The sequence below is a fragment of the Cygnus atratus genome, chromosome 7, assembly GCF_013377495.2.
Source record: "Cygnus atratus isolate AKBS03 ecotype Queensland, Australia chromosome 7, CAtr_DNAZoo_HiC_assembly, whole genome shotgun sequence".
NCBI classification, from domain to species: Eukaryota; Metazoa; Chordata; class Aves; order Anseriformes; family Anatidae; genus Cygnus; species Cygnus atratus.
The window spans coordinates 14748536-14767729 of record NC_066368.1 but is presented as its reverse complement, the minus strand read 5'-3'; the positions used below and the strand labels follow the sequence as shown (position 1 = coordinate 14767729).

The following is a 19194-nucleotide window of genomic DNA, read 5'->3' as shown; positions in this document are numbered from 1 at the left end:
ACAAGCACAATAGAAAACCTGACATACACATGAGCGCTTTAATAAAAGGGTATGGCCCACAGGGAAAGAGATTCCAAGATACAGAACAAGACTCTAGCTTGTTAGAACGGACCGTATTTCCATACTGAAGATAAGCCCAGTGTCTGACTGTAGTAAACATACACAAGCCACAGTTTGGCTCCCTTGGGAAGAGTTGCATGATCACAATAAGATCACTTACAAAGAACTCAAAATTCAACAATCCACAAAACAAATTAAAAACAATACAGAAAGAGCTACTACACATACACAAAAAAACAAACCACCACACCTTCATCACATACCACAAAGGAAAAGTTGCAGACAAGAAGCAAGTCTCTTCATTAACTTGTGTTATTTTAATTCAGAAAGCCTTTTTCCATAGGAGGGGAAAGGGGAAGGAGGTTGCAGGTTTTCTATGTTCAGTTAACTAGGAGCAGCAAACTCCCTCCCTTTGTCCCTCCCCTACAACTACTAGCTTCACACATCTGCATTGTTACCTTCACTTTTTCTCTTCTCAGGCAGCAGAAAAGACAATTTTCATCAAAAGACCAATCAGAAACACCTTCAGGCTCACAGTCTGTAAATCAGAGGAATAGCAGATTACTTCATATTCATAAACCGCGACACAACTGGAGCCAAAAGAGAAATGCCGAATTAAATACCTGTTTCACAACATTCTTGCCTGCATTCTGAGGATGCAGGCTTCGTTTCAGCCATATTTCCAAATCCCCAGATTACCAAACTGTATACATTTTATCTCCGCACAACAAATATTTTTTTTCCCCGAGCACTGCCAAATACACTCCCAGCTACATAAAGATGAACGCACACTCATTAGTAATTTTAGCCAATATGAAACTAACTGTGAGCACTGCCTGGGGGAGGGGGAAAAAAAGCACAAATCACCACGGTAACACACATTTTCTAGAGGCAGAGCTGGGGCTGCTTCTGTCATTAGAAATGCAGAACAAGATACAAACATAGAGATTGAATACCTTTAAACAAACTGAGATCTTTTAATAATCCAGGTCCAAACAGGCCTTCTAGAATACTTTCAAACCCTAAAAGCAAATAAAAGAATTGTTAGCTTTCTAGATTATGTACGTCACTCCAAGAATATTCACAATAGCAGTTCTATATTTATCTGTTCCAAGAAGAGAGCTCAACGTGTTTTCTCTTAGTATTACAAGATGCATGGGTCAATTATGATGACTGAACTACTGGCAAACCATAGCACAGCCTAGAGTCCACTGACTCCTGCACTTAGCCAGGTTAAAAACAAAGAACAATATGACATTGAAATAAACCGTTTTGAAAAGACAACAGCAAGTTTTAGGTCCTACAACGAGCTTCACAACACCAGGGAAGTGCTATATGAAAAAAAATCGCTGGCTTAAGCCTCCAAACTTAAATAAGGTACGCTTTTGCAATTAAAAACAAATACTAAGTAGTAATAACAACACATTCTTCCATCTCTGAGTGGCACTCAGTTACATTTCTGAATTTCAGCAAATGTTAGAATCAATATTTTCTGAAGAGTTACAGGTTTGAAGAGAGAAAATTAAAAGGAAAGGGATTCAGCAATGCCGTGCCCCTAAGGAACCAAATTCTAATCACTACACTGCTCATGTCATAGATCTGCATCTAAAATACACAGTCTGATTTACTTCAGTGCCACGACTTATGCCGCACTTAAACTAAATCTAACCAATTTTATTTGAGCCCAAAAGAGGAAAAACCTTGACCAAAATTACTGCCATTATTTGGAAACATTAAATCAATATTACGCTGAACTCCTGCTGGCAGTAAAACCTACGGAGCTGTTAACTACCCGATACGGTGAGAAGCCAGGTTAACAAGAGGGAAAATGAGAAGTACAAAGATTATTTTAAGGGGCACAAAGTCCACCTGCTAATAAAAATGCATTCCCTTTACAATTGGGATAAAACTCTAAACTATCACTCGCTGCTCTTCCTTCTCCTCCCCCCCTTGCCTTCGCATTGTAGGTTTAGTAACAGTTTGCACATAGCTCGAGGCAGCTTCTCCTACTTGCCTGAATCTTTGAGAGGTAGAAGAAAAAGGGATTTTCTTAACAGATGAAAATACGGTTTTAAGTTTAGAGAAAAATGCACGCGTGAATCAGGAACAGACAAAAGGGCAGTTTCAGGTAGTTTTACAGTGGTTTCTTTGAGTGATTGCATACTCTGAAGGAAATCAATTATTGCACTGCAAACATGCAATAATTGTAAAATAACTCAGACAATATACAGATCTAATACCACTGTTATTGCTTTTTTAGACAGCAGTCTTGTCTTCAAAGGGAAAGGACAAGCAGCATTATACCCCTCTGGGTGTCAGCAAGAGTTTCAGTGCACTAACATCACTGGATACGAGATGCAGGACCCTATAGAATTTGTAGTCTGCAATATAACCTCAGCAGCCAAAGCACTGCCAGAGAAATAACATCATCCTTGAACTAATGCCTATCTGAGGCTGACACTAAAAATCTAATCTCAGGAAGCACTGAATGGAGAACAAAAAAAGTGTGAAAGGCCGACGGTGAAATAGCAGCCAAGAGTAAATAGAAACGGGGAAAATATCAGTAAACAAGGTGGAAAAGGAGAAACCGGAAAAACATCCCGTTACACAGCACGTTGTCAGGCAGAGAAGAAGCCCTGCCTCCAAAAAAAGCCAATTCAGGCTTCAGGAAGTGGCAGGAACAGTGGGAAAGGGCCGACCAACCTGACCTAGAAGAAAAATGGGGAGAATCAGGGTATTGACCCATAGGTTTATAATGCTGACCTTTTCATGGGTAGCGACCCCTCAGATGTTGTATCTGAAATTCAGCTCTCAAGTAAAACACCTAACCAACCTCATCCTTTATCTCTTTGTTAAAAAACAGCGTATATATAAATAAATAAAAATTGAAAGAGCTCAGAAATTTTACTCAAACTCACCAGTCTTAAAATAGTAACTGCCAGTGACTCATGCCCCACAGTTTGCCATGCATGCAATTGCACACTGAAGTCCCTGCCAAGTTTTACAGCTTGGATATTGTACAATCATAGTTTGCTAGCCCACTGTTCTCAGGGATGCTAATGCCACTCGGTTTTTATTAATATTAAATATTGGATTTAGCAGTTGCATAGCAACAGCAGAACATCTTATGTGCAATGCTTGACATTAAAAAAGGCAAATAAGGGAAGTATGAATGTATTCAAAAATTATACTAAAGACTGGTAAGAACTGCCATGAAACCAAGCCCTACTCCCCCTAAATGCAAAATGCAATGCAATAAAGACAATATGAGCCCTGCAATGTAATATTCAGTCATTTAGGACTCCAAAAGAGCAACTGTGTACATTTAATCATGCATAATACATTGAAAACAAAATCTTGAAAAAGGAGCTGCCTACTTTTTACAGTATTTTTTCTCTCCATTGTCACTGCTCTTAGAAGCTTGAAAAGAACATTGCTTTTCCCACCGATTGTCCTTTTCCATTTGGCAGATGATATTTTCCTGCATTTCAAATGGAACAGAAATTAACATGGCTGCCTCTGCTAAATTCCTGCTTCTACATTTCTTCTTCTGTATCTCTGTGTCTGACAGTTCACAGCAGCTGAAGAGCAGGGCCAGTGGAAAAGTTGCAGGAACAACAGAATTGGAAGAGGAAAAGGGAGAGAGATGCCAATATTTTAGAGGCTTCTCTTTTAGATATGCTCCTCACAATTAAAGTAGCCACGCTTAACACTTACAATGTTACTGGTGACCTACAAAAGGAAAAAACATCTTTTGTTTTACATTAGTGTACAAATTTAGAAGAAAAACAATTTTTCTAGAACAAAACATCTGCAAGCCTTAAAGGAATCTTATCTCAAAAGGCTCTCCAGTGAGTGAGGAATAAGCAAAAATGCAGAAAGAACAAAAAATCCTTCATACTGAAACAAGGGTGGAGTACATTTTTAAATTCACAGCTAGTTACATGTTATTTACTATTCCACAATTATTAGCTGCAGAAGTAAAGCAGCATTTAAGAAACATTATTCTCTAAAACATGCTCTGACAAATCAGAATATGGATGTGCCATTTTTACACTACAAGTAACAAGGACGGAAATTCAAACAAAAAGAAGAGTTGACCATTCAGTTTTCTGCATGGCCGAATTTCACTATTTTTGTCCCTGCATCTAAACTGTTTTATTTTCATCTTTTCTGGCATTTTCATCCTCCCTTCTGAAGCCAAATAGAACCATAAATATAAGCTTAACCTGTTAACCAACAAACTTCACCTAAAGACTGTTTAACTTCAAGCTTTGCAATTTCCTACTTTTAAAAGCAGGAATGCAGGATCTTCAGATGTGGATGCCTTTCTGGCCTGCCACTGACGCTGTTTGAAACACAAGACTCGTGACAAATGTGTTTTTTCCCCCTGCAACAGCACAGCTCAAACGTATTCCTTAATACTCACTACATAATTCAGCCCTAAACACGCAGCCAGTCAAAGCAGTAAGGCACGTACCACTTACTGGAAGTCAAATCATTCTGGGAGTAGTAAGGAAAAGAAGGGCTATAATCTGCCTTTACTATTTGCTATTATTTAAATTGTTAAAGAAGTGAACGAAAGGGTTTTATACACACAGCTAGGGGCCTGAAGGGGGAAATGAAAACATACATCTGTATCAACTCTTCAGGCCTGCTATTATCATTTTTAACCTGTGACTACCAGTTTGTAAACTAGATCTCAGTCTACGTAACCACTGCCCTGGCTAGTATTCAAGTATAGTAGGTCTTACAGATCAATTCCTACTAGAAAACAAGGCAACCAATTCTTCAGCATTTATTTACAATAAGCAGGCCAACATACAGCAGCTTGTTCTTCAAAACTGTAACTTCAAAAAGCTGAAAATTGAGTAAAATCATTAAGACACCAGCTGTCTACATCTTTTGTAGAAATTTCTTAACTATTACAAACTTTTTACTAGATACCCCCAAAAGCATCGTGAAAAACCTGATCTGTTAATAAAAAATAATGTGTCAGTGAAAGCACAGAGAGGAGATAACAATCCGCTGGAGCAGCCAGGGGATTCAGAGCAGAGAACAAGTCGAAATCCAGAAGTGCTCCAAAGGCCTGAGCAAAGCGATGCATGTAGTTTTAAGGTAAGCAAGGATGAAGCCAAAAAGAAGGCACATGATATGAGTATTAACTGTAAGAGTCTAGAAGAATATGGCAGTATATTAACGAATGTACAATAGAATGGCATACTACACTATTTAACAACAAAATCTACCACGTTTATTTAACGTTCCCAAATTAATAGTCTTAAAATGCTACGGAGATGATTTTTTTTAACTTTTATTTTTTACTCAAAAAATATTTGCAGTAGTGTTTAGTTCCATAAAATCGTGGAATATTCAAAAGTCCCAGGGGACTGGAAAAAAGCTATCCCTCTGAAATATCAAAATATTGAACAGATGAATACTCAACTTGATAAAGGCTTTTGAAAACAATGGAACAGCTCAGAGAACTTGCCTACCATGGAATTAACAGCAGAAAGAGTGTCAATCAACATGGACTTAAGAAAAATATTTAATTCTACTGTTATGAAACTGAAAGTTTGATTAGCAATAACAGGTTTAATATAATATTTTCAGATAAGTGTACCACTTTTGGCCTGGTGCCACGTATTTTGACTAGAACCAGCCAAAAAAATAAGAAAAGGAATAAAAATTCAGCCCAATACACACAAAACAGATTAAAATTGATTAAGTGACAGTTCCTGAAACGTTAGCGTCAATGGGAAACCACTGCCAGTGGGTACTGGTTCCTGGCCCCTGGCCATTAAAGGTTTCAGACTTGGAGGAAAGCAGTGGGTAAGGTTGCAGGAGATACAACGACAGGAAGAGCAAGCAGCAAATAGCAGAGGGGCTGGGTCACTCGGGATGCTTAGCACAGCAAACGCAGCCAAACACTGCTTCAGGAGACAGGCAGGGGAGGCTAGAGAAAGCCACAAAAAGAAAACACATCTAGGAACAGGAAAAAGAGCTTCTCAAAGCCATCCCTTGATCCAGTGGCTAAAATTGGAAGCTGGTCAAACTCAGCCAGATGTAAGATAGTTTTACCAAGATGCAACTGAAAACTGCAGAAGAGCACCGCCAGACCAGGCTGGGCTTGGATTCTCAAGGAGTTATTAGAGAAACATGGGCTGGCCACCAGCACATTCCCCTCGTGCTCTCCCCAGCTCTTACACCCATAAAATCAGGAGCCTCCTTACAGAGCAGGACACAGCCACCGCCGTCCCATCAGGTTTTTTTATTGGATTTCTCATGCCTAGATTTTCTGGTCAAGATTGGATATATTTATCCACAGCTATGGGATTTGAAGCAGGAATTAATTCAGAAAAATCCTACAGCCTCTGTGTAACACGGGAATTCTGTCTCTTTTAGGACAAAAATCTATTAAACTTGATTGTTTCAGTCACAGGCATCTTAATAGAAAGGCAAGACCAAGCAACAAGGGAGGAAAAAAAAGTCACAGGACAGTTATTAATATAAACCAAGTCTCAGGACATCCATGTAATTATACAAGTTGTGAACATTCTTTTATTCAAGCAGCAAAATAAAAAAGCTTATCTACCTATGATGAGAAATCTTTTTATTTGAATGGTGCCAAGTTAGATTACTACAGGTGAGAACAACTTCATCTCAGCTTCCTGGGGAACAAATACTGAAAATGCCCATCCTTTTTCCAAAGCTCATGCTTCTGCGTTCTTGTGAATGGAGCTCCACTGCTCGGGGACTTATTGTAGGCATCGCTGCTCCAGAGAGAGCAGCAGCTTTAGTAAACACAATGGCTTTCCAGGGACCTTAAAGAGCAATAACCTGGTGCTGTAGCAATACAGACAAGCACACAGAGAACAGCTACCTACCGAAGGACGTTAAGATAGGAACTGTTTAAAGGAAGAACAGGAGTAACCAAGTCCTATATGGCAATACCTAGTTCTTCTACAGCGTTTTTCCACTAGAACGCCTTGGGAACAGAAGACCTAATATGTGATATCACCTGCTGAGGTCCCTCAACAAGCCCTGGGAGCTCGGGAGGAGAGGAATCCTCACATCCTACTGCTAGGGCAGTAGACAAGTACCGCTGAGAGCAAGTGCTTCTGACCACCCTTCCTGCGAGACTTTCCACCGCTGGGCCAGCAGCTGCAGCAGGCCATCCTCACCCTTCTCGTCAAGCATCCCTTTCAACCAGGCAGCCCTTTTTCCTCGGAGAATCAAGCCTAAGCACATTTTCTCTGATGGAATATCAAACTCGCAGCAAGGCATTTAAAAGTTAATGAGCTAAGCATGGCAGAAACACAGCTACACATCCAAACAACAGTGCTGCAATGCGCTTGCCTTCAAAACAGAAAAGAGCCCCACAGAATCCCCTAAAAGAGGGTAAATCTCTCTTCTCCACACAGAACTGGAGGGCAAAGCAAGCAACTTATCAGGCTGTTCCTCAGCGCAAGAAATGGAAACAGATCTCCTCATCCTACGTTAGCACTGACACATCTCACTGTTTACAACAAAAGAAAAGAATCACCATTAAAAAAAATAATCCCCCAAACCAGAAATGATAACTTATAAAGCATGTTTCCAGAGTACAGAGCATAGCAAGGCAAACAGCACAACATGGACCATCTCCTGACTCTTGCCAAAGGTTGTTTTTGTTTTTTTGGTGATTTGATATCAAGACGAGAATCTCATTCAGGCATGAAACCTTATCTCTAATCAAACATCTCTGCAGCAGAGTTCACCAAAAGCTGGGGACTTTGCAGTGGCTGCCTCAACACCACCTCGAGACAGAGCAGTCGCCCTGGCAGGCTGAGCTGTAATCTTCACGGCGATTTGCGGGGGTGGGAAGAGCCTCTGAGCTGCAGATACCGCATCCCTAATCTGGATGGTTGATCAAGCCAGGGGTGGTGGGCTTGTTTTACATTTCAGCCCAAGATCAGGAGGTTTATTAAAGGACTAACTTTCACTGAGAAGAAACTACCAACCAGCCAGAAAGTTTATTAACAGATTACAAGAGCTGAATAGCCCAAGAATGAGCACACTCGATAGCACAAAAACACCACAGAACAGAAGTTTGTATACAGAGACCCAAATATTTCTCCAACTCAAGGCAATGTTTTCATACCCAACAGTGCTGAATTACTTATTGCAGGAAAAAAAGACTTGAAACTTTCTTGCTGCTGGAGACAACCTGTTAATGCTTCACTGCCAGGTGAAGTTAAGGTGACATTTGTTAACTACCAGCATTTATCCCCATACATCATGCTACCCCAGCCCATGCCTAAGAACAGCCTTGCAGTAGATGGAATTGAGCTATCCAAAAAATACCTTCCATGATAGAGCCTGCATTTCCAGCAGGGTCACTTTGCTGCTCCACTTCGCTCCACGGGCACAGCACCGCTCGTAGCACAGATCAGCCAGAGTCAGGTGTGCAGGCAGGCACAGGCTGCCACGAGCAGGGACAGCAGAGGCCCAAGGCCATTTGAACCATGCAGAATCCCCCTCTGTCCCCAAAGAGCTGTATATGTGGAAGCACAGGATATGGGTGATTTCCACCCCAGCCTCAAGAGTTATGAATTAGTGTGGCGCAAAAGCGTGTTAGAGGCGTGGGTTGAACTGAGATATCTGCTATATTTCATGTCCCACACCAGCCCTATTTAAGCAGGTTCCTTTCTCCCAGTAACATGGTCCTGGCCCACATCATTCTGTCTGCAGTGCAGCCACCCAGTGAAACCAGACCAGCTGAAACAATTCAGCTAAAACAGCCCAGAAAGGGGAGGCACAAGCTGCTGAATCCACCTAAACACAGGCCACCAGCGGAAAAAGCATCTACTAAGCCACAGATATGATCTAGTGAATGCTTGGAGCATGTCTCAGTTTCACCTCCTTTTTCACAGGAGGTCAGTTATATATCAGCATTCATTACTGCCTTAGCTCAATGCATTACTCTTTCTTTTTGGTTCTCAGCTAATTATATAGAGCCCCTTGCCATCTCTACCTGTTTGACAAAGGCAGAGATATTCAAATGTATAGTGGGTCTGCAAAGCGCAATGGAAGTGTGATTCTGTTCAGGAAACTAAATCTAGTTGCATCACTTTCATCATTTAAAAATCTGATGCTGTCCAGGAAACAACAGACCTGTGAAAGTTGACTGAATGCTTCCGAGTTGAGATATGGACATACTTGGCTGACCTGTGTGGTAAGAACTGCCAAGGGCCTTTTTGCTCTTACTTCTGACTGTAAGAGTCTGCCTGATGTTAAAGAAACCTCTGTCGCAAGCCATTACATAGTTTTCCCAGTGCAAAGCATGCCTTCTGACTCCAGCTAACCAACAACATCCTCCAAATTCTTGTGCATCACGAGAATAACACCACTTTATTAAGTCAAGTGATTATTTCGCTACAACACTAGCAAGTATATCTAAATTCCAATTAAGAAGCTAACAGTAGAAAAGAAGATGGATCTCAATCACAGAAACAAAGCTGCATCCTGAATACGAAGTATACCTGGTATTTTAAGAAGGCTTCCCAGAATTTCTGGAAAATTATCTGTAGCCTTTTCAGATGGACTGTTCAGTTTAGCCTCAACAGAAAGGTGATGATCTAGGTGAAATCAGCAGGTGTCCCAGGCAACTAGCACCAACATGGAAGAATAATTAGAACGGGGGCAGGATGGAAGTTATGCCCCTTAAATTAAATAATTAATTGTAATTCCCCCCCCCCCAAAAAAAAAAAAACAGATCTGTGTACATAGGGAAATTGAAAGACATGAGCACAGAATTCCTACTGGCTACAGAGCAGAGCACAACAACTAATTGTCATCGCTGAGGTTACATTTGAAAATACACCTTAAGTGATGCACTCGTGCATCCCCAACACAAGGTGCAAACCCACGGCGAGTACTGCTAAGCCTAACGGCCCCCTCCAGCTTTGCACGACAATAACAGCAAAAGCACAGTGGTACAAAGGAAGCCCGCAATAACTCTTGCATACAGCACCGAAGATACAGCTGTATTGCTATTGTTACTTTTATGCCAGAAAAATTAAATGCTAGCAGAAATATCCGCTCTTGTCCTTCACTCACACCTCAGGTTATGCCACAGTAATAAAGAAACTGCAGGCCCCTATTTTCCTTTGGATGCAGAGAAGTGTAAGCACAGCTGCTGACAACTTTATAACACAAGATTATAGCAGCAAAACAATTTGGTGCTGAAATAAATTGTGGGAACTGAAATTGCCAGATGTGATGGAGCATTACTCAGTGTAGACTAGGAGCAGCGAACTTTCTTTTAAAAAAAGAATAACTACACCCAGATGCAAGAGACTTGCAGTAAAGAGCTGTGAAACGGTCTGACCTTTGGTGTTTGGTGGAAATTTTCCTCAAGGAGAAAGTGACTGATAAATCTCTTACTTCTAATGTCACGTAACGTTTGCCATCATTTCATACAGCAATTCTTTGGATCTTACTAACCTTTGAGCTTCAGATACACATCATCAATTCCATAAGCCATGCCTATCGATGTGCTTCACTGGAGAGGGACCCCATTTCTTTAGGGTATTTTGCGCACAACTATAACTGGGCTTATGGTGAGCTTTTCTACTTACCGCACAGCAACATCAGACAGAAGAAACACTGCTTAACATCAGACATTGCTATCCACACTCTTCCCTTTCCACTGACAATACAAACAAACTGTACAAGTGCATTATTTCTGGACAGGAAGAGTCTCCCAGCATAGTTCAGTTATGCCAACAGGAACAAGTGGCAGGACTAAGGACAGCACAGACACCAACAAGGCTGAAATCAAGACCTCCATTTGACTTCCTTATTCTCAGACTGTCTTTCCCTTACTCACATTAGAGACAGACATCTGAAGTTGGTACTGGATCAGAACTCAGAAGAAGTTCTGAGCGTAAGATTTACTCTGAAGAACAAATTCAGAACAACAATCTTGGGATTAGGGTTGATGCAGAAGATGAGAGAGAAAACACAGCTTATGACAGCCATGCAGGATATCACAGTTAGGCCCAGATATCTTTTCTTGGTAGCCACAATGAATTTGGTGTCTACAGACTTTGTTAACAATTTAAATTGCTCTTAAGCAAATTACATATATACAGCAATGTCAGCTCATCCTATCATCTTTAAGTCCTCCCCAAGCCAAGCAGTTCTGTGCAGCTTTTTGACGCTGCTAAGTCTTCACCTTCTCCTTTACTCCAATAGATTATCAGTCTCTCACAATTCAGAAAGTCAAACATCATCCAATGCATTTGCCTTGAGGCCATAATACTATCCCCCTCACAACTTTTGTTTTCCTTCTACTTGAAGTCGGTTGCTTGAAAGCAACACGTGTGATCTGAACTGAGAGAAGACAGCAGTCCGCGCTTTCCATGCACTAAGTCTCTTAATGCCACTGAATTACAGCAGAATCTCTGAATATGCTTAATCAAATCACGGGTTTCTGTTCAAGAACAACAAACTGTTACAGAGACAAACATCTGCAGGTCAGCCATCTAAAACAGAAAGCTTTGTTCCAGTTTTACAGTCGGTATGTCAATAAAAAAAGTCCTCGCAGACCAGTCACCGCCTCAGGTCTGTTCAAAGAAAATCCCTGTTCAAGATGTTCAGCAGATCTAAAAATGATTCTTTGGTGGCAAGAAAGTGAAGACAGAGTGGGAAAACACACAGCCTTCTAAGAAGCTGCCTACCACAGATCCTTTGTTCAAAACCTGAATTCAATTTTCCAGGTAATCTACACACAAAGCTTCTCAAGCTTGGCATTCCACACCATGTTGTTTTGCTGAATTCAATGGAGACTGAAATACCACTAACAACTTCTATATGAAGAAACAACAGAAGCACTTCACAGTTTTGAGTGCTGCTTTGCTAGAAAAGCTTCAGCTTTTAAGATCAGGGTCACTGTCCACTTATATTATATCCAAAGCAGCTCTTTTTGTAACTTCTCAACAGTCCTTTCAGAAAAGAATCTCATAAATGGATTTCCTAATCCATGGCTAGGAATTGCCAGCAGTACAACTGTATAAACAGTGAAGGAATTTGAAACAAACTGTGCTTCTGCGGGTTACATGCAAATAATCTGGTTCTAAAGGGCTCGGAGTCTGGAGCAGCACCAACAGATGCTCAGAGTTACAAAGCAGGCTGACACTTTGCAGCTATCTTCCCTTCAGGTCCTTCTTTCATACAGAGTTCTTCATACACGAGTTTCGTTAAAGGGAGGAGCATCACGCACACGTAATGAACAAAGTACAGCATGAGGAGTGAACACTGAATTGCCAACATGCAAGAAACCTGAATAACAATTTAATGTAAGCAGCTTACTCTCCACTACTGTCAGTTTTATACCTTCCATCCTCTGAAGGTTATTTCAAATGGAGCTGACATTTTTAAAGTGTTCTTTGATACCAGAAACATCTCCACGCTCAAGGAAAGTCAGACTTCTAGAACACACTGAGCTTCAGCAGATTTTGTAAGATTTAAATAATCAATAGTACTCAATGAATCTCAAATTCCCTTGAAAAGCCTGTAAGCAAACGTAACAAACTTGCTTTTTTATAAAACCACAGGAATAACACCGGAAGGGTGAGCAAAGGAACTAACCACTAAACAACAACGCAGCAAGACACCAGAGTAAGCGTTACAAAACGCTGCACTTCCCAAGCACAAGGTCTTCCGAGAAGATCTGCCAGCAGTAGCTCCGCCAAAGAACTGCAGTCTTGCCTAAGTTCATTACCCATGCACGGAGCTGGACAACAGAAGCGAAAACCTAAGCACAGAAATTGTAACCGATTATTTTAAAATGCTAGCCTGGAAGACTGGTAAGAGCTTTAACAGTAGGAATTTGAGGCACACGAAGAGAAGAAGGGTCCTTTCATTTAAAAGGGGACAAGACTGGAAGCACGTGGGAGAACTAAAGGCTGCAGGGGAACCTGCAGAATCCACAGCAGCACAATGAACACTGCCATCAGCACCCAATTCACTTCGATAACTTAAGTAGTTGCTTATAGCAGTGTTTCAATCAATAATTCAATTAAATAGTCATACTTGAATACATGAGACATTCCAAGAGGTGATCAAGTCAAAAATACATATTTTTAAAATAGCACATTGGTTTAATGCTGACTTCTTTATCATCAAACTGGTAATTACCACCAGACAAGTGCTTACATAACAGCAACCATGCAGTATCTTATTTTGCAGTAACTATACAATCACAAAACGCGTTTTAAAGGAAGCTGCACTAGCGTATCTGCAAAAATAGCTTAGCATAGGGTTTTACTCTTCTAGACAATTGGTTCCTCACGAGTACCGGAATAATGTAACCTGTGATGCAAGGATTAGAAAATAAATAAATCAGCGTACAATATTTTACACAATGCAAATATTTCTACAGATATTTGGCTATTTCAAGTATTTAAAAATCTCTCCTAGGCTTATATTCATTCAGTCAGAAGTCTGAAGCGGTCTTTCATAAATATCCTGAACACAGTCTAAAGATTTTATATGTTCTTGGATTAACCTACAGTTAATCTTATTAGACAAAGAGCCAAGATTTTCAAGAATGAATGCTAATGCTATAACACTAAAACCTGGCTCGTTTAAAAAGCAACCCTGAATTTTTTCCTACTCCCGCACCCATTCTGAAGTCATCAATAAGCGCTAGTCAGGCTGTAGAAAAACTCTCTCTACCAGCAGGCTTCTGAATATGCATAATGCCAATAAAGCTAATTACATTTCAAAAATAATCTATGTGCAATTAAGATACTGGCAACATTTTAATGCAAAAAATTGTTTAAATATACTAACATCCTAGTCTTGGGATATCCAGTCAAGCTACGCAAAGAGATGTGTTTGTCCCTTGCATACTCCCAAATGTGGAAGTAGGATCAGAAACTGGATCTGGAAGAAAGGGTAAACAGCATGTTAGTTAATTCACAGAGGATACTATGTTCGGAGATGTTGCAAACATTAGTGAAGACAAATATGTCAGTGACCTAAAGAGAAAACAAAGTTAGTTTTGGAACATACATGTCTCATGAAAAATAACTTCAAGCACTCAATGGAAACACGGGGGACAGGGGAAGAAAGTAAAATGAAAGAAACCCAGGAACAGCAACAGTGGACAGTCAGCTGAATATTTGCATTGAAAAACAGTTCGGAGCTGCAGAGGCATCAAACAGAGCAGGGAAATTAAAGTTCTTTCTACAGTCTTTGAGTCAGTAACAATAGCCATTTCCCTGCACAATTGCCAGGGACTGAAAAATTCCCCTTCACTCCCAGCAAGTAGAAAGCTCTTCTCAATGGCAAATCAAGTTCTGCAGGAGGTAGGGTTTAATTTTTTTTTTAAGCAAAGTTAACATACGGTTAGCATAAGCCTACGCAGCAGGTTCTTCCAGTACTTCTGCTGCTCGTGGCTTTGTGCAGAAACAGGAGGAAGCTAACAAAATGAATCCATTTTTACAGGTGCAACTCAACCTTGTATTGTTCCCATTTATTCATGTGGTCCCTGAGAAAAGAAACCTAAACAGCTAGTTCAACTACTCGCAAAAAGAGAATAAAAACCCTTCACTTCTGCCTTAAAGTTAGTTTTCTGAGAGTAATGACATCCACTCATCCATCGGGAGCTGGCTGCACTATCCAGCTGGAGGGGCAAGCAAGAGGAGGAAACAACTGCCTCTGCCTTCAGAAAGCCTGCAAGAGATTTCCTTCTCCCCTACGCCCCAGAAGTTCAAATGCAGCAATTTAAGTAACCAGCATGCATCTTTGAGGATTATCGAGCCTCTGCTCTTCAGAAACGCTTCCAGGCACAAAGTATGAAACATTTATTCCACTTCATTCCCAAATAAACAGAACAGGCTAATTTTGCAGGATTTGTTACCCTCAGTAACAAGGCTTCGGAGAAGCGACTGGGTGCTTTATAATCAGGGCAGTCCACAGATCCAAAGTGGAAAGGAAGGGAAAAACCACCACCACAGATGAACAAAAAAAACTTTTAATAGAAGCCTATTTCTGCCCGTGATGCTGCTGCATCTTAGAACAAGCTCTAGCACGGGGGCCTGTACTTCAGTTAGCACATCGCCACATAAAAACAGGAGGTGAAGGTTTTCTCTTTCCTCCTCCTGACAACTGCTGAGCTAAGGGATTTCTGAAAGAAGTCATCCTGTGGCATCCTACACCTTCTGCTTGTGGTGTGCCGGCAAGAACAAAGAGACAATCCCTACCAGTTTTTCTCATCTTTGACAGACTGGTCAGCCCTGCATGTTTCAGTGGAGTTTCCCACAGCACGTTCCCAGGCATCCCTCAAGCCAAACCCACATGAAACGCAGCTTTTTAAAGCATTACTGCACTGGCTTTAAGTAGCTGAAGTCATAGAGCCAGCACAGAACTGAGAACCACATGGAAGAACTCGGAGCATTTTAGGAAGTGGCAAGGCTTTGGACATGACAAAAATCTTTTCTTCTGCACACAGGGACATGGGTAAAGCATCTCTGATGTCCCTTTTGAAGGGGTCAGTGCCAGCATGAGATAAAGCTCATGGAGGCAAACTCCAGTCAAGCCTCTGGATTCAAAGCGCAGCCTCTTGAGCATCCTTTCTTGAGGAGACTGCATAAGTAAGGACAAGCGATCCCTCCCCTTTAAAAAAGGAAAGCGAACCTCTCCAAGTTCACCCCGCATAAGAACGGCTGTTCAGGTTGAAGATAAACTATCCCAGTAGTTTACTCCTGTTTGGAACCAAAACACCCAGGGCAACTCTAAGGGCTGTGGAAATGCAAAATCCCTGCACCAGGAGCCCTGATGAATCCTGACTGGCTGACCACGCAGAACGCCCAGTCCAAGCCCGCCTGACTAGTCCACTTCGTTTCTCAGGGAAAAGGGAAGACACAGAACACGAATGTTGCACAGCAGCCTGGTGTAACGCGGGGTCCATCTGTATTGGGATTACCCTCAGGAGGCTTCCATGGTTAGGAATCTACCATCCTCCCAGTCCGGGGATGGCACTGACCCTAAAGAGGCCTATTCTACACCAGCCCATCTCTCCAACTTAGATCATAAACCTAAAGGTTTATATCCTAGGAGTGTTTGTTGCTATTTCCATAAAGCCTAAACATGCAAATCACCCGAACAGGTAAGCAAAACCCCTCCCTTTCAGCTAACATTAAAAGTGTGTTAATTCTCCTCCTTTTGCATTAGAGTCAAGATTACCATTATTCTGTAGGAATTTCTTGTTTCAGGTTCCTATGAGCCTCCTGTAAAGGGCATACACAGTGAGATTCAGCTGGTTTGATCTCTAGAAGGCACCTTCTGTTGACAGCAACTAATGATGATTCTAATGTCTCCATTATAATGTCAGTTTATCTGTAATTTTCTGTTAATTGTATTAAAATTAACACATTGGATAAGAGATTTATCTACTCACTGGAGACATACTGCAGCTCAAGGTACGTTCACCAGCAAGGCAGCATCAAGAGCAGAACGAGGCTTGCCTAATTCAAGTGCTTTAAAGGAGGGGCGAAAAAAATCAACAGCAGCAAAATAAACGTGCACAAAATACGTTGTGTAAGCTGCTAACCATGAGAAGCAGAGTAAGACTACTCAAAATTCCACAACTCGCTTATCTGAAGTTACTAGAGGACAGATTACTGCAAACTGAAGGTTACTGTTAAGAGGAACCCCACTCCGCAGCACGTCCTCAATGTTTTGAGGCTACGATTACTGACTACTTGGCACTTTAATCCATGACAAATCCACCTCTCCACTGACAGGGTTGATCCCACTCATCCCCTCCACCCCCCAAATGCTCGCTCGCTTTGCATTTGCACGGCAACACGACGAGATGGTTCGGGGATCAACCAACCCACCCCGCACCTACACAGCGCGAGGGCACTGCACGGAGAGGGGGAGCCTCGCTGCAGCACCTTCAGTTTACACCAGGATAAAAACTGCTCTGTAACGGTGAGCTGGGGTTTTACATGAAAATCCACTTCCCCTGGATGTATCCTATTTTCCTGTGGTAGAACAGAGGCCTCTCCTGAAGGATTTTCTTTACTGGCCAGCGTTACACATCTGTGAGCTCCTATACTGCTCATTTAGGTTAAATAATGTAAAACTGGGACTTGTCAGAGATTAGCATCTGAGTTACTGTCCAAACCTGTAGCTACTATAAACGCAATGCACATTTTCACAGTTCAGCAATGGCTGTAGGTGAACTTGCAGTTTCTTCAGAATCATGCCGAAATGCATTATTACAGTTGAGTGCAAGATGACTCAGGTCCCTCTCCCCTCATTAAAAGGAAAGGAAAAAAAAGTGTACTGATTTCTTCTTGTAGCACCTTCTACACACATTAGACATAACATTTAGGATATACCAATCGGAATCACTAAATTCTGTTGTTTTTTTCCGACTAAAACAATTTCACAGAGAATAAATTCATGCCTTTTCTGAAATCTGTCTCGCTACTGAATTGCTTATATCACTGTGATGCAATACAGGTAAAAATTAGATAACATGTTTAACTTTATTCTGGAAAAAGAACTCATGGCGCAAAAGCCAACAGTGGGTTCTATCAAATAATTTTGAAGATCACTTGCTGATGCAGATTTCCTGAAAATAAGGGTTTTCTGATGCATGTGTCTAGGCAAGCCTCTTCAGTTCATGACTTAAGGGTTAGGACCGCATACATTTAGAACAGCTTTTGTCCAGGTAATTTCTACCAGGCTTTGTAAGCTAAAGCATGCCAACCAAACAACAACAAAACACCACAGAACCTGTCTACCTTCTCTCACCAGTCTTTCCCAAAACTCTGTCCCCCAAGTTTTATGCTACAACTTTAATAAGCAGCAGCTTCAAAAGAACAGACTCCCTTATCCCTCACAGGAAGACAGCACTTGCTTACCTGAAACTGTTTTACATCTAGAGTGGGAACTATTTCATCTCTCTCTCAAAAATGCTATAAGATTTATCTGGAAGACTATCAGAGTTCAGTACCTTAAAATGAAATAGCCATGATTGCCCGAAGTTTGGTTATGTTTAGCCCCACCCCAGAAGAAAAAAAGAATGAAAAAAACCCACACTGCTAGAAACATCTATTTAAAGCTTTATTTTTCAGCAAAATCTATTTTGTTGCTCTGGTTGGCCTTGCCTTTTTTCTCGTCTCTGGATTTCACAGAAAACACCTCTCAGCTAACTAGCTACGCCACTCAGTATGGTGCTGACAGCCCACTTAGTCCAGAAGCAGAGCAACAAAAAACCTTTGGTCTCTTTGTTTTAGAGGCACCTTTACATTCCCTGGGGGGATTCAAACAAGGCGAGTAATTATACAGCTATTAAACTTTATCTCCTCCTTTTCTAAGAGCATTCTTTGTAAAGCTTTAGCTTTATGCTAAACCTGGACTTTGGAAAGAGACCTGGTTTTAGAGAGCTATTCACTTTCCTTCACCGGCTCCTGGAGGAAAGGCTCGGGGCTGTTTCAAGGCCCCGATGTCCCGTTATCTCATATTCAGCTGGCTGTCCACCTCCCCTCAGACTGAGCGAACGGGGAGGAGCCACCTGAGCAGAAGAATGCATCACCAAGGAGATTCAAAGTCTGCAGACAAGCATTCGGCATGTTCTTTCCAAAAACGAGAGCAAGCTTACGACTTCGGTGAGGCCACTGGAAGTGGAAGATCTGCTGCACCGAGCCACGGGCTGCTCCTGCAGGCCCTGGGCACTGCTTGCAGGGACTGCCCCACGCACAGCAAGGTCCCAAGCACCCAGCCCAGCCTAACCCAGGCCCCTCACTAACACCCAGGCTTTGCTCACCCTGCCTTCGGGATCCAGGTCGCAAGCAGAACCAGAACCACGGGCGGCAAAGCACGCTGTTCAGAGCGAGAGCTGTTATTTTTAAAAGACAGCTCCGACAAGACTCTGCAAACTATACTATAAATTCCAACACACAGCTGTGAGTCTTCCAGTACAAACCAGCTCTGAAATTAGCTGTGTACTGCTTGTGGACAGAGCCACAAAAACCCTTCTAGGCAGCACCACGGCATGCTGAGAGACGAGACCTGTCTGCTTTAAAGATGAGATCAGGAAAAATCACTCCTCTCTTCCCCCAGACC

At 41.7% G+C, this 19194-nt stretch overlaps 1 protein-coding gene across 2 annotated transcripts in view; it reads right to left on the bottom strand.

The window, feature by feature from the left end:
- LCOR (ligand dependent nuclear receptor corepressor) overlaps window positions 1-19194 on the bottom strand; it is a 53468-nt gene that overhangs the window by 23092 nt on the left and 11182 nt on the right. For both annotated transcript variants that reach the window (XM_050712000.1, XM_050712001.1), the window contains exons 2-3: window positions 1017-1082; window positions 519-598 (exon numbers count right to left, since the gene is read on the bottom strand). In XM_050712000.1, the coding sequence (XP_050567957.1) occupies window positions 519-598; window positions 1017-1082 (146 nt within the window). The remainder of the gene's footprint in view (window positions 1-518; window positions 599-1016; window positions 1083-19194) is intronic.